Raw genomic sequence first — 15,339 nt, 5'->3', positions numbered from 1 at the left:
GGTAACTTTACAACACAAGGTCAATTTGCTTTAAAATGAAGTATTAGTACCAGGAAAACAGCACTTATGGGTTACTAGGGGGCCTTAGAAGACAATGAAACTGATTTTTCATCTTTTCTTATTTTAACACCAATGTATGCTTTTGGAAAAAATTGGAAAATATTTAAAAGAAAATAAAATTCAGCCACCCAGAGATAACCATTCTTAATATTTGGTTGCCTTCCTGTATTTGTTTTCTACTGCTGTGTATGATGGTTAATTTTATGTGAACTTGGCTAGACTATGGTGCTCAGGTATTTGTCAAACAACAGTTTAAATGGTGCTGTAAGGTATCATTTTCAGGCGTGTATTAGTCCACATTTGTTTTGGTGGACTTTGAGTAAAGCAGATTTCCCTCCATATTATGGGTGGGCCTCATCCAATCCGTTGAAGGTCTTAGGAGTAAAGACTGACCTTGAGGAAAAGAGATTCTGTCTGCAGACTGGCTTTGGACTTGAGCTGCTGTATCAACTCTGCTTTGCCATCGGCCCTGCAGGATCCAAACTTGTAGCCCCACAAACGCGTGAGCCAAGTCCTTCAGATAGATCTTCTCTCCGACGGCCATATAGGAGAGAAGATTTATTTTTGACTGTGTGAAGGGTCAATGCCTCTAACGCCTGGTGATCAAGAGTCAACTGTATATACGTGGACGCACACATACCCACACCCACACCCTATTTCTCTGCAGAACCCTGGCTATACGGTGTACACGGCATAAGAGGTGACCACAAATTCAGCAGCTTACAGCGGCACCCGTGTTAGCTCACATTAGAACTGGAGGGTCACCGGTGAGGTCCGGCATGACCAGTTCCTGTTCATGGCAGACGGATATCATGACGACAGCAGACTAAACAAGCATCCACTTCCATGCTCATGCAGGTATTGGCAGGACCCCAGTCCCTTGTGTCTGTGGGACGGAGGTTCCCTTTCCTCACTAGATGTTGACCGGCATTTCTCAGCTCCCAGAAGCCCTGTTCGGGTCCTTTCTGTGGGGACGGTCCATCTTCGAGCCCATCAAATCCTCTTCCTGAGTCAAGCTCTGCTTCCCCTTCTGACCCCAGCGGGAGTAAACTCTGCTCCAAGTCTCTGCTCCGAGAGATCACGTGACTAGGTCAGGCCCCGCCCCCCACCCCGATTCAATGTAACATGACTGCAGGAGGGGTGTCACAACATATTTACTGGAGGGAAGGGAATTACTAAGGAGAGGGCATCAGAGGTCATTTTAGAATTCTGCCCACCTCGTGACCTTCCCAGCTTTGCCGTGAATATTCCAATGCTGAGCTCTCATGGTAGACAGAAACTATTTTATAAATGTAATACTGTAACCATATTTTACTATGCAAATTCTTTGTAAACTTTTTTCTTTTTAAAGACAGTTGTTTTTTTAAAAAAAGATTTTATTGGGGAAGGGGAACAGGACATTATTAGAGAACAGTGTGTACTTCCAGGACTTTTTTCCAAGTCAAGTCATTGTCCTTTCAGTCTTAGTTGTGGAGGGCGCAGCTCAGCTCCAGGTCCAGTTGCTGTTGCTAGTTGCAGGGGGCACAGCCCACCATCCCTTGTGGGAGTCGAGGAATTGAACTGGCAACCTTGTGTTTGAGAGCCCACTGGCCCATGTGGGAATCGAACCAGCAGCCTTCGGAACTCTAACCGCTTGAGCCACCGGGCTGGCCCGTAAACATTTTTATTTTGGTAAGTGAATATATCACCTACTTTATTAACAAATATTTAATGTTTCTAATTCTTTACTACAAACAATAGTGAAAAATTGGAAACTTCTAGGAGTTCTATTTTCCTTCTTGGTTAAAGTTTTTACTGAAATCTGGCTACTTCCTTAGGATTCCAGGAGTGGAATTAATATGTTTTTGATACATTTCACCAAATTTCTCAACAAGAGATTTTAAAAACATTTTTATCCTAATGAAAATGGTTATTTCAAAAGCAATTTAGTTCAGCAAAACCTCACTTTTTTCTGTCTGAGAATGATTTCTGTAATTTTTAATTAACTATTTAATTTTAGGTGCCTAGTTAATGTCCTGGCAATCTGTGAATTTATTTATTCATTTAATTAACTGATAATTATCTTACTTAAACTCTCAGTCCATAAAGTCCTTAACGTGTATTTACTGGGAGAATAAATAAATGAATTCTGGCCCGTGCAGGGCTCTCCAGCGTCACCCGACACCCGCACACTGACAGGCTGCTGCAGCCAGTTATTTCTCCTGCTGAGCGGCTCCACGACAGTAATCTGAGCACTGTGCTTCCTGAAGCAAGCTGAGTGGTGTCTAGAGGTGAGGGTTGGCGAGGCGTCTCTGCCAGCACAGGGAGGCGGCAACCATGACCCACGTTAGATTCGTAAGCTGCTCCTCAGTGGGCAGTCACATGTTCAGGGAGAGGAGCAATGGGACAGTCTCAGTGGAATTGTTACAGACGCCTGCTGAATCTGTCATGCACACAGTGGGACTGCTCTGCGATGGGTCTCCTGGGTCCCTGCCTTCCGTCCCGATGGTGCTCCTCTGATGAGACGCTTTCAGCTACTTGGGAGTCCGGGCGGATGGGCTCATCAGAGCTGCAGATATACGCACTTGGGGCTGCCAACAGCGTCACCAAAACCGTACAGAACTGCCCCCGGGGGCCTCCAGCTGCCATGAGAGATTTGGTCACCAGCCCAGAGGTGGCAGTGGGAACCCATGTACAGGGACACTGTCTCCATGGAAGCATATGGCTGCCTATACCTGAGTAATGACATTTAAGGCGTGTGATATTTTCAAGGAGGCTAGCATTCCGGTCCTCTTTTGACTAATATAAGAGATTAAGGAATTGGGGTACTGAGTCAGCTTTACACACATCTTTTACATTGATGACCTTTATTTTTAGAATCCTTAACGATGATTTTACTGGTTCCCTTCCCTTCGTAGTAATTCGCTTCTTATGTTGATTAGTGACAATCCCTGAGCGGTGAGTCACAAGAAGTTAGTTTTACTTACTCAGTGTGTCTGCAGCACAGTGACATGCTGTGCAGTGAAGACGTGGTGGCAATGGTAAATACGGCACGTCTTGGCCGCAGAGGGTGTGCAGGCTCCTGGGGAAAGCAAGCGAGCATGTGGCAGAGGTAAGCAGAGCACATAAGAATGCTGAAGGGAAGCTGCACTGCAGGCGGGCTCCCAGAGGGAGGTGGCTGGCTGGGTACTGAAGCACGAGCGTGAGCACGGGCGTGTTGGAGAGGGCGGTGTGTGCAGGAAACGGCAAGTTCAGCAGGGTTGGGTACAGATCTCAAGTCTGGGGAACTGCATCACCCTGGTCCCCTGGACCCTGCGCCTGTTGCTCTCAGGAGAAGCACTTTCACTGGCATGCGATTAAAACAACTATTTTCATTTCAAGCCCCTGGTCAGTTGGGTGACCGTCAGAACCTCATTTCTCTCAGTCAGGGGTTGGTTCCATAACACAGGCATGGTTCTAACTTCCCGGAGGAAACAGCTGAGCTTCTGTGATGTCATTTAAAATGAGAATAAATGAAATTACACTGCAATCTAGAAAATTCTACACAAATATAAGATGTTCTAAGATGCTAAAGAAGCAATAACAGTAACTTAATTGATGTAATTACCGCTAACATAATTTATTTTTTAACAGAAACTTGAATGCATTAGCGCTAAAGAGTGACTTAGATGGGAGTTTTGTGGACTTTGCACATGAACAGAGCATCCCGTGGACATGGCTGTCAGGCCAGGTCTCAGGGCACTTCGCCATCTCCCCACTTCACCATCTCCACTGCAGTGTGAGGTTCGGGAGAAAAGAGTAATAATGTGCACACGTGTAAGTGGAATTTAGCATAGCCCCAACTTTGCTGATGACACAGTGATAAATTACGGAATGAGAAGAATGCCCGGCTGTTGGAGATCTCTGCAGGTAAAGTGGACGGCGGTGGAGTGTGGAGGCCAGCGGTGAGGCAGCGTGCTTCATTTCTGCGCCTCCGATTGCTCAGGCTTGCGTAGCGATATGTGTTCTGGTGCTGGAAACCATCTGGGGACTCCAGCTTGACTTTCACGCTTGGACACTGAAGGGTTGTCAATATTTAGATTACGCTGTCGAGTGGCCTGGCCTCTTCATCACTGTTGGGCTTTTGAGGGAACGTTTACTGTGTTTACTACGTGGGTTTTGAGGCTCTAAACCAACACCATCTTCCGAACACTGTCAGTGCTGGTGGTAAGCTCAAGTTCACGGGCCAGCCCCTGAGAGGAGCAGGAGAGGAGGAGGGGATGAGGAGGGGACAGGAAGGGATGAGGAAGGGACAGGAGGGGATGAGGAGGGGACAGGAGGGGATGAGGAGGGGACAGGAAGGGATGAGGAAGGGACAGGAGGGGATGAGGAGGGGACAGGAGGGGATGAGGAGGGGACAGGAGGAGACGAGAGGCAGTCTAATGCTGAGAGGGGATATAACTGCCAATCTGTGAGAAGAACGCAGGGCTGGGGAGACAGGATGCCAGGGAGTGAGCCCATGGGGTGACCTTGAAAATAAAATGCATAATTCTTACAAATACCTGATTCCTGCTCATGGCTGAAACGCTGTTTGCTTTCCTTTTTCATGGTCTGTGTTTAGTGTGTACGATCACGGAATAAGCGCAATCATCCACAACGAGAGGTGACGTTAGTGGCCACCAACCAGGGGCTCAGAAGCCAAAACCATGGGGGGTGGGGTGGGCGTCAGCGGCTTGTGAGCCCCGACCTGCTAAATGCAGCTGTTGCTCAGGCGGTTTCGGGTAGTTGGTAGCTCTCACGCGTGTCTCCGAGTGCCCTGAATAAAAGGTGGGGAGGCTGTGGTCTGGCCCAGCCCGTAACTGCGGGGCCGGGGCTCAGGTGCCGGGCTCTGGCTCCCACTGCTGCTCTGTCCCCAGCACAGCTTCCCATGGTGCCTGCTCCCCATGCTCTTCCTCACACACCTGTTCCCCATTTCCTCTGACGAGTGTGTGACCTTCGGCAGGGTGGGGCTTTGGCATGGTGGTAACCAGCCTTCCCCCGAGCACACTGGATGCATGGATGCACCGACAGAGAGGGGTGTCTGCCTCACCCCACTTCCCGTCTGGCATTGCCAACATAATCGCTGTGGAGTTTAATTGACCTCGGTAATAAAGACGTGGTTGATGTTTGTTAAATGTAAGATCTGGCTGCGACTGAAAACTTTCATGTTTGATCCGCACGGTGGCGACACACGTGGCGGACGTACCAGAAAAGGCACAGCAGCATTTGCCTCATCACTGCGTGTGCCAGGCGCCTCTTTGGCATTGTCACCATCTGACGAGTGTCACAGTGAGCAGTTGTGTGTGCGACATCAGCAAAGCACCATGTGGCCGCCTCACCTCACCCTGCCGGTGACCTTCACGCAGGACAAGTGACGCTGAAAGCCCAAGAATGAGGCAGCCCTTCCCACGGTCACCCAGCTTAGGTGCTAGGACCAGATGTGCCACCAATGTGACTGCTGTGGCTGGGTCATACTGCCACAATCACACAAATAGCCCATTTCCCAGTTTTCTCTGTATTTTGGAAATTAGTGAAACTTATCAATAATGTACCTAAATATACAAAGCATGTGCTATTGTATTTGTAAAACTAACCCATTTCCTGCCTTCACCTGCAAATAAGCTGTTGGCTGCAAATGCACTTAGGAAGTCACAGTGAAAAATCCCTATTATGACTGACACACACACACACATGGTCACAAACACGCGCCTGGGGAAAATAACCGAAGGCCCTGAGAAGACTGATGAATCCCACGGGCTATGAGCGTTGCTTTAAAATTAATACTTGACATCAAAGCCCTAATTTTTAAGAAACAACTTGAAAATTGATGGCCATAAAATCTAACATTTTCAACCCAGAAAGCTGTCTAAGTTGACGACAGCTGGCCTGTGTGTGGCTAGATAGTTCTGAAGAGAGAAGCACCTGAGACAGTGAAGATGCATTTGTGAGAGAAGTGTGTGCGCCTTACGTTTGGAGGTCTCCCAGAGGCCGGGGGCCTGTGGATGTGAGCAAGGGCTCTGGCCGCATGGCCACCGTGGGGGACGTCTTGGGGCTGGAGTCCGACTCCCCGCTCTCCTCGTCACCCATGGCTTTGATGTAGCTCCCGCTCCTCATTCTCCTGCAGGGGATCTCCTCGTCCTTGCTGCCGGTGGGGTACCCTCCCCATTCGTCCTGAGGCACCTGGGATAGAACAGACACATCTGCATCAATCTTGTCACGGCCGGTCCTGTCACGGCTCTTTCTGGGGAACAAAGTCTCTCCTATCCTTAAGACACAGCTCGTTATGGCCATTTATCGCTTCAAGTTACATGATACATTGATGCCTCCTAGTGCTCTGTCATCAAAAGCCTGAACCGACAGGAATATAAAGTTACTGTATTCCTCCCATTATAAAAGTGATCATCGTTATGGGAAAAGTGAGAAAACGTTAGTAAGGTAGAATGAGAGAAAAACCCACTTGTAATCTCAGCACCTAGAAAAAAACCACCACTAACAATCAGTTTTATTTCCTTCTGGTGGCAAAGGAATTAAAACTTGAGAAAATTGGGGAAAAAAAGTTACCCAGTGTGCTGGTGCTGGTGGAGGGGGAAGGGAGAGGCAGGCGGGTGGGGGGGGGAGGGGTAAGGGGAGGGAGAAGAGGGAGAAAGAAGAGGCGGGACAGGAGGGGGCGAAGGGGAGGGAGGAAGGCAGGGGGGAGGGGAGGGAAGCAGAGGGGGGGAGGAGCAGAGAAAGAGGCCGCGCCCACATACAAGTGCGTGCTGGTAACCGAGGAGTTTTAACTCTAGAAGCTGTTCCATCGGACACGCAAAGTCCCCGCGTGCAGAGGGGAAAGGACGCCGCACGCAGGCCCATCGCACGCTGCTCGGTTCCGCACGTTCCGGAACCACAATCCATCTCGTACATTGCCAGCAGAGGCCCCACACGTAATGCCCGCTCACGGCTTCTGTGCCAAGGTTCTCGTCTGAGAGCAGGCTGAGCCGTAGGGACCATCGCACAGGTGGGCATCTTGGTATTCGCCCACCAGATGGGCCGTGAGCTGAGTCCGCAAGCACGACAGACAGCGAGCGCGACCCTCAGGCCACGTTTCCAGGCGCGCCTGCTCCGTGCGGCCCCAGGCGCCTTCCTTCGGCGCCTCCGCTTTGCGCAGCCACCCAGGGCTCTGGACCACGTCGGGCGGAAGGTCAGGCTCATACTGACCAAGCGACACACGCGCCGCGGAGTGAGGACGACCCTGAGATGCACGCGGCACACCCGTCGGGTCACCGCAGATCTGGGACCTGGCACCCAGGCAGCGCGCTCCCAGGGCGTGGCCAGCGCTGCGTGTGGGGAGGTGGCGGCGCTCAGTGTCTAAGGCCTCTGAGCGCAGCCGGGCATTACACGCGTATCCCTCCCGCAGACTCCTGCTCCTTCCAGCGGTGTCCCCGCTGGCGGGCCAGCTGTGACCTGTCCGCCTGCAAGACAGGCAGCGCCTTCATTCATGTCTGTAAAATACAGGGTGTGACACTGGGGGGGCGGGGAGGACAGGCATCCCGGGGTCCTGCCCAACAAGCAGGACATTGGCTTGTATCTCCCTGAGGGCACGGGGCGCCAGCGGCCCCACAGCGCCCCTCAGGCCCGGAGGTGATGACTGAATAGACCCTGTGTGTGTGTGCATCTGTCCTGCTCTGTGTACGTGGTGTCATGTGTGTCTGCCATGTGTGTACGTGGTATATATGTCGCATGTGTGCATATCTGTATCTATTGTGTATGCATGTTTGTGTATGTCACGTGTGTGTGTGCCTGTGTCATGTGTGTCTGTATTTGTATGTGTGCATGTGTATGCATGTCTGAAGTGTGTATGTCTGTATATCTATCATGTCTGGATGTAGTGTCTGCACATACATGTCTGTCATATATGTCATGTGTCTGCACATGCCTGTCATATCTGTGTCGTGTATGTTGTGTCTGCATCTGTCGTGTCTCTGTATCTGTCATGTGTCTGTGCCTGCGTGTGTACACGTCCTGTGTCTGCGTGTTTCTGCATTTGTGTGTGTGCACGCGTGTGTAGGAGCACACGTGTGTAGGTGAACCGAAAGCACACAGAAACACCAGTCTCGCACAGTGTCGCAGGTCCGGATGCTGAGATGAGGACAGGCTTGACAGACCATCAAGTCCCAGGTTCTCCTGCAGCTCTGACGCCAGGAGCTGCGTGCTGGGGTCTCACCCATCCAGGCCCCTCGCCGGGGCAGAGGTTGGGTGGCAGCACTGACAGCCTGTTCAGCGGGGCGTTTCTAGTCTCCGTGGGGCAGGGCGCTGTGTGCAGTGTCCATGCAGGCATCCAGGGGTGACATGAAGGGCAGGCGCAGTCGTGCAGACTTTGGGCAGAGCGGCTGGAGATGCAGAGGGATGTGATACACTTCCATGAGGACAGCGGCCTCCTCCTGCAAGAAACCCGCGACCTAGGAGTAGCCACGAATTTGCCCTAGTGGAGCTGTGGCTTCATGGAAGGCGTCATTTCCTGAGCGAGAGTTTTTGGGTGCTGGCAAGTGACTACGGAACAGTGAACTTACTGGTTTAACTGCTCTTGTCCAAGTGTCTTCTCACCCAAAGGTGGTTTCCACAATTGGAGAAAACCCCAGGACGGACAAAGACGTGGGAGACGGCCCTTCCACACCATTTCACACCTGGGTGACACGGGCGCAGTCTTTACGGCACCGTATCAGACTGTTCACACCCTTCTACCAAGGTGTTCTCGGTAGGACTTTGTGCCAGGGACCCTGAATGACTCATTAGGGTAACAGGGACACCACAGCATGTCACAGGGGACAGCGTGAACCATTTGTTACAGCCCCAGGACAGTGGGCACTGTCAGGCCCAGATGAGGGTGCATAAGACACACTCTTGCATGGAAAGGTGTCCGTGAGGGGGGCGATCTGTACAGTGAGTGTGAACTCGATTCAATACCTAATACTTTAAAAGCAGCTACGCCTGCGTTACACATAGAAACAGCCAGAAGTCTGTGGGGTCATCACAGGAGACAGTGGTTTGGGGTCCTCAATCATTTTTCTTTATACTTAAATAATCTAAATTTTATACATGGACCATATATTACTACTGTAATAAAAAATAAACTTATTTTTAAGAAACATCAGTTCTTGACAATACATTTCAGTCGAGGAGACAGACGCAGAATCAAGTGAGTTACAGTTTACTAGGGCAAAGGGAGAACTGCATAGGGGACCACAGGGGCAGCGGAACTGCCCCGACACGGGGTGATCCGGGAAGGCTTCCCGGGGCGAGCCTCCAGTGATTTCAGCGTGAGCAGCAGAAGGCACAGGCCCCAGCAAGGGCTCTGGTTCCCATCCCTGCGCTCAGAAGAGGGCGAGCTGTGCAGAGTGTCCCAGGGAGGGAGGCTGGGACAGATGGCGGGGGGCCATATGCCATGAAAGAGACATTCCCGCTGGCAGCTTTAGGGATTTTTGTGAATTAAAAACATGTTTCCGTAAAAAAAAGTGAGGATTGTTTCCCAGCAGCCTGTGAATTAACTAACACATGAGACCAGCTTGTATTTTTCTGCTTCTGATTTAAGAAACCAATTTTGCAGTCTCTGACAGGAAACTCCAGTACAGACGGAGTGCCGACCACAGTTAAGTGCAGACTCGGAACAGATTCCAGAGCGTATGTCCAGACTGCCAAAGGACCAGAGGGTGACGCTGAAAGGCCACTGTGTGCAGAAGACAAGCCCTTCTGTGGCTCTCGAGTCCCTGGCAGCACGTCCAGCCTACGGTCTTTGCTGCGTTTCCTGCTAATTAACTCACTAATTACCTGCTTGCACAGAGACGAGTGACAGCCGCAATTCCAAAGCGCCACTTACCCGCGGCGGATGGAGTGTACACTTTGCAGGTCCTGCTTCTCACGTAGGGACACCTCTGCACGGCACATAAAAGGCCCCTTTCCACTCCCCTCCTTCCCTCCCCAGCAGCAGGCGCAGGGCAAAGGGCCAGGGTTTTGTAATAATATTCTTTCAGGTGTTGAAACCAAAGAAGAAAAAATAAAACCAAACGCTGTGCTTCCCCAGGGAAATGTCTTCTTCACTAATTCAACACGTTCTGTTTAAAATGCTCACCGGGGATGCCCATCAGTGGGGATACGCCCGAGAGCAAGGCAGCTGGGCTTCCGGACTGTGGAGTTTTACAGGGAGGGGGCCAGGCGGGGCCCTTCAGGCATTCACCTGGGCACGGTGCTTGTCACGTGCGGGGCACAGCAGCCTGCCTGGGTGGGGTGGGCAGAGGCCAGCCCAGGGAACAGATGCAGGAGCAGCCCAGCCAGGGACTGCTTCTGTCCTGTGTGACGTGCATTCTGAATGTCCTTCTGCTTTCCGCCTCTAATGACCCAAGCCTTGAACTAACTCTGTTTTCTATGTAAAAACACGCATTTAATGAATGATACATTTTTCAGGAACGTGGCTAATCATGTGCATCAAGGAAAGGGAGGACTCTGCCTGGCTTGGCACGTTACTGAGAACTGTGTATGGTTTCCAAAAGTCCACAGTGACACACGGCCACTCCGACGCCCACCATCAGTCTAACTGGTGGCTCTGTTATAGGCCACATCACCCGGAAAAGCTCCCCCGTACATCTGTGCACGTGCCACTGAGTCTAGGCCATTTCACATGCCAACTCATGCTCTTAGTCAAAAGTGACCATTCCTTTCACTTTACAGAAGGAAACACACACACACATATTCAAAGCTGTGTGCAGGTCGGTTACATGTGACCCCATCAGCATAGTCAAGGAGACATTGCAGTGTGTGCCAAGAGCGGGACACTCAGTTCGGCACGTTTCCGGGCCACTGTATGACCAGGAGAGTTGCTTAAGCAATTACATGGATGTGTCACCTGGTGAGGCCTCCTGCAAATCTCGCAGAGCTGGACACTGCTGAGCTGAGCTCGTGCAGCTGGACAGCAGGTGGCGATGGAGGGGGGACGAGGTGCAGGAGCAGGAGGAAGCTATGCTGGCCACCTCCTCTCAGCCTCACACTCTCTCTTCCCAGCGGGAGTGGCTTCTGCCCCCGGGCATTTGGCAACATCTGGGGACACGTTTGGAAACGGCACTCCTCCTCGCAGCTGGTAGGTGCAGGCCAGGGATGCTGCCCAATGTCCCCCCCACAGGACAGCCCCAGGATCAGCTGTTCACCCACGTGTCCACGGTGCTGAGAACCGCGGCTCCTGGCTATCACTGTCCCCGTGTGCTGTCACTGTCCCGTGGGCTGTCACTGTCCCGTGGGCTGTCACTGTCCCTGCCAGCGGGCATGCACCGCAGCAGACAGCTCCCTGGTGCTGCCGCCCAGGTCAGCTCTGAGGTCCCAGGCCTCAGCCCCTGCTGGGAGCATTCTCTTCGTGTAATTATCTCTGTGTTTTGGTTTTTCCTCTGAGCCACTGTTCGGTTCCTGAGTTCATTTTCCTAAGGCCACACCTGCTTCTACGTCACTCGTTAAAACCCACGACAGCCAGTGTGGCAGAAGCACAGGACCTGGACGTGCAGGTCACCGCCGGCCCCCAGCACAGCCTCTGGCCCAGCCTGCAAGCACACTGCTCCCGGGGCAGGGTCGGCCCCCAGCCACCCAATGACACACACTGTGGGAAACACAGCGGCCCGGGGGACCCTGGCCAGGAGCGGGGAGCAGCCGGGCCGGGCTGTCTACTGCCTCATGCAAGGACGAGGACGCCGTGCCGGCTGCCCTGGCGACTGGGCAGGCTGGGCTCACACGAGGACCACGTGAGGATCGGGCGAGCACGCAGGGGCACTTCCTGTTTGGAGGAGAGCCGCTTCTGAGAACCCAGGGGTCCCGGCCCCTCACTCCATCACAAGCGGTTTAGGATTCCCTGCCGTGAACACCCACACTGAGCGTTTCAGTCACAGGAGACCAGATCACGCCTAACCTTGTCACTTGGGCAGAAGGCAGTACTGACCCACACCACCTTACAGGTTGGCACGGTGATTGATGGTTTTCAAAGTGCTTTTACTACTGTCTGGAATCTAACCACAAACGCGAGGAGACGAGATCACTGAGGGAGAAGGTGGACCAGACACATGGCTGGCAAGTCCTCAGACCCCACCGTGGTGCCATGAGCATTTATTAAAACAAACGCTTTCTGAATGCCTGTCACGGGTCCCAGACTACACTGGTGCTAAACATGACACACTGCAAAGGCCGCAGCACGCTGGTGACCATCCTGGGAGCTGGTCACTGCCCCCGTGTGCTGTCACTGTCTCCGTGTGCTGGTGACTGTGCCCATGTGCTGTCACTGTCCCATGTGCTGGTGACTTTCCCCGTGTGATGTCACTGTCCCCATGTGCTGTCACTGTCCCCATGTGCTATCACTGTCCCATGTGCCAGCCACTCTCCCTCTGTCACATCCTCCTCCTCCCAGGGCAAGTCCTGGGGCAAAGGGGCAAAGGGACTTGCTCACTCCTCCATCTGGATGCTGGCTACCTGTCAGCCCCTGCCACACATAGAGGTCACGCAGTGACAAGGGTGCCTTCCAGGCCTGAACTTTGTCAGGACACGAACCATGGACAGCAGAACAGACCAGTGAGGCTGGCATGGAGGTGGTGCTGAGGGCCTGAGGGGGCTGTGTGGGGGGTGAAGGCGGGACAGCATGGGGTGGCCCGGGGACAGGACGCAGACATGGTCAAACATCTTCAAAGAGACTCACAGCCCTCAACTCTGAGCTGACATCAGCTGTGCAGGACACAGCCAGAGCCCGTGTAAGAGCTTCTCGTGGGTACAGGGGCAGGAGCCTGCCCTCCAGTAAAAGAGGGGTGGTTTTTCTAAACCACATCATGTGACCTGCTGAACACGTGACTGGGAAATGTGACACTTGTGAATGAGTGTACTTCTCGTGGGTACTGGCGACTTCACGGGCTTCGGACTTGCACGTTCCCCCTTGGAGGCAGGGCTCTCAGCCCCAGAGAGTTTAGAGTCTTTAGTGAGCGGCTGCCAAGTGGGCTCATGACCTGTGCTCAGGCCTCTGGAGTGTTGGCTCAAACAGTGTTTCCCGTGGGAAGTTCTCATCATGTGGAGGACTCATGCCCCACCCCCTTCCTCTCCTCCCACAGGGTCCCAAGGATGCGCTTCGGCTGCAAACTGTCAGACCTGAGCTGCCTGTGGCCAGCGGCAGGGACGGAGAAAGCGGGGCGACAGCAGCACGCCAGTGCTCACAGGACAGGCCCTGTGGGTCTGGACCACAGGGCGGGAACCGACCAAGAAAGGCAGGCATGTGACAAGTGCAGGGAACAGGATGCAGAGGGGACAGGAGTGGGGGAGGGATGCTGTCCCAAGTTGGATGCCGCTGGGGGCGTCTCTATAGGAGGACAAATGCCACTGTCCCACGTCCTCACAGCTGCCCCCTCCCCCGACCCCCAGGCTGGAGCAGCCACGTCCCACCTTCCTGTCCCCAGACTCACTGCAGCAGGTGACACGTGGGGCCATTTGCTCCCTGAGCTCAACTGCATCTCTTGCATCTCAGCCACCCAGTCAGGGTGACATGCACTGAAAGGCTGACCTTCTGTGCTTTGTCTGCTGACGAGAAAATTTGAAAACAACAGCTTTTTTGAAGAACAAATGGATCCACATTTTCTCTCAATCCTATTGTCTGCTCTGACCTACTTAAAACCATAAAAATCTTCCTCTGATGTTAACCACGAATTCTGTACAAGGTGAAAATAGAAAACAACCCTGTTGTTCAGCTCCAAATCTCTAGTTTTTGATGCAAAAAAAAAGTAGAGTGTATGAGCTATGGTTTCTCCCTTCTTGTTTTGTTAAATCTCCTCCTCAGGGTAGGGGCTGGATGGACCCGGGCCCCAGACCTGTTTTCTGGCTGTGACGAAGTCCCTGGCTTGTGAGGGTCCCAAATTCCACCTTTCTTGCATCAACGTGAGGGAAGACCTTGCAAAAGCACCCTGGAAAATGGACAGCAGGACAAATCGCTGAGGAGATGTGAACAGGACCAGTGAGGCTTGTGGGCACGAGAGTCCCCAGGTGACCTGGCGGTGACCACGAGGACAGTGGGAAAGGAGAGAAAGCACAGCTGCGTCCCGGGAGGCGGTGGCTTCACGTGGACGTGGACGAGGGAAGTAGAGGAACTGGCTGCTGGAAATGCCCTCTGATGACATGTGCACTCGTGGGGTCACAAGGGCACACTTGCCAGTGCCCCCCCGGGGGATCCTGCAGCCCCCGCATCGGCTGGCAGTATGTCCGGGACCTTGGGACAGCCATGCTCCAGGCTCAAGTTCGGAGGCTCCATCACCTGGGTGGACACTGGACTGCTGCACCTAAGGTGACCTGTAGGGGGCGGGGCCTTGCAGGAAGGGGGACGCCGGTGGTGACAGTCCTCTGTCCTGGTCTCTGCCTGGCAGCGGCATCACCTCATGCCAGGGGCGTGTGGCTACAGTGTGTTCCAGGAGTCAATCACAACTTGTCATTTCCCGCATGTGACTGCACAGACTGGATGTTCTGAGTGTATTTTGCTGGGGCAACAGCTCAGCTGAGCCCTGTCACCCAAACGACTGGCTCCTGGTGCCTCCTGGCCACACGCTGAGCAGGGGACCGTCCAGGAGAAGAGAGGAAGGTGTGACACGGTCCTATAGGCTATCTGAGAAGTACACTCATGGGCATGAAGCATTTAGTGACTCGCCCAGTGAGAAACCGTGGAGCAGTGAAGGCGGAGGGCTGGTGGCCCCATGACCAACTGATGGAAACACGGGACCCAGAGAAGCCCCTGCAGTAACAACAGGGGGATGCCAACGCAGACAGAGCCAGATGGCAGGGACCTGTCAGACAAACAAGCTGGTCCCTGGGCCCCCCAAACTCATGAGAAGGATCGCAGCGGGAAGGAGGAAAAAGAGAAGGACCAGCCTGGGGCCAGGTCGGCTCCCCATCTGGGTGTGGATTCTAACAAAGTGTGAAAAAGAGGTTGTGAGCAGTCAGGGAGGTTGGATACTGACTGGGCACTTGAGAGCATTAAAGAGTTACTCTCATATTTCAGTGTCTGACAATGGAGCGCACTGACGTGCCCAGAGACAGAGCCCTGACCTCCCAGTGTGGCCCGTTAGTGATAAACCCAGCGCACTGAGCCGCTGGGTGGGGTGTGTTTCAGTGTAACCCGAGTCGGCAGATGGCTACGACACTGACGGGACGAGCCTGGCCATGCACTGACTGCTTCTGAAGCTGGTGTGAGTGCATGGGGTCCACTACATTACGCCTTTCCTCTTTACAGGGCTAATATTTTCCATAATTGAA

General features: G+C 53.0%; 1 protein-coding gene across 6 annotated transcripts in view; it reads right to left on the bottom strand.

The window, feature by feature from the left end:
- The window catches only part of DLGAP2 (DLG associated protein 2), a 442,191-nt gene that overhangs the window by 51,675 nt on the left and 375,177 nt on the right, over positions 1-15,339 (bottom strand). For all 6 annotated transcript variants that reach the window (XM_074329259.1, XM_074329261.1, XM_074329258.1 and 3 more), the window contains one exon: positions 6,026-6,237. In XM_074329259.1, the coding sequence (XP_074185360.1) occupies positions 6,026-6,237 (212 nt within the window). The remainder of the gene's footprint in view (positions 1-6,025; positions 6,238-15,339) is intronic.

Source organism: Rhinolophus sinicus, linkage group LG04 (assembly GCF_036562045.2).
Source record: "Rhinolophus sinicus isolate RSC01 linkage group LG04, ASM3656204v1, whole genome shotgun sequence".
Taxonomy (NCBI): Eukaryota; Metazoa; Chordata; class Mammalia; order Chiroptera; family Rhinolophidae; genus Rhinolophus; species Rhinolophus sinicus.
This window is presented reverse-complemented; position numbering and strand designations above follow the sequence as displayed.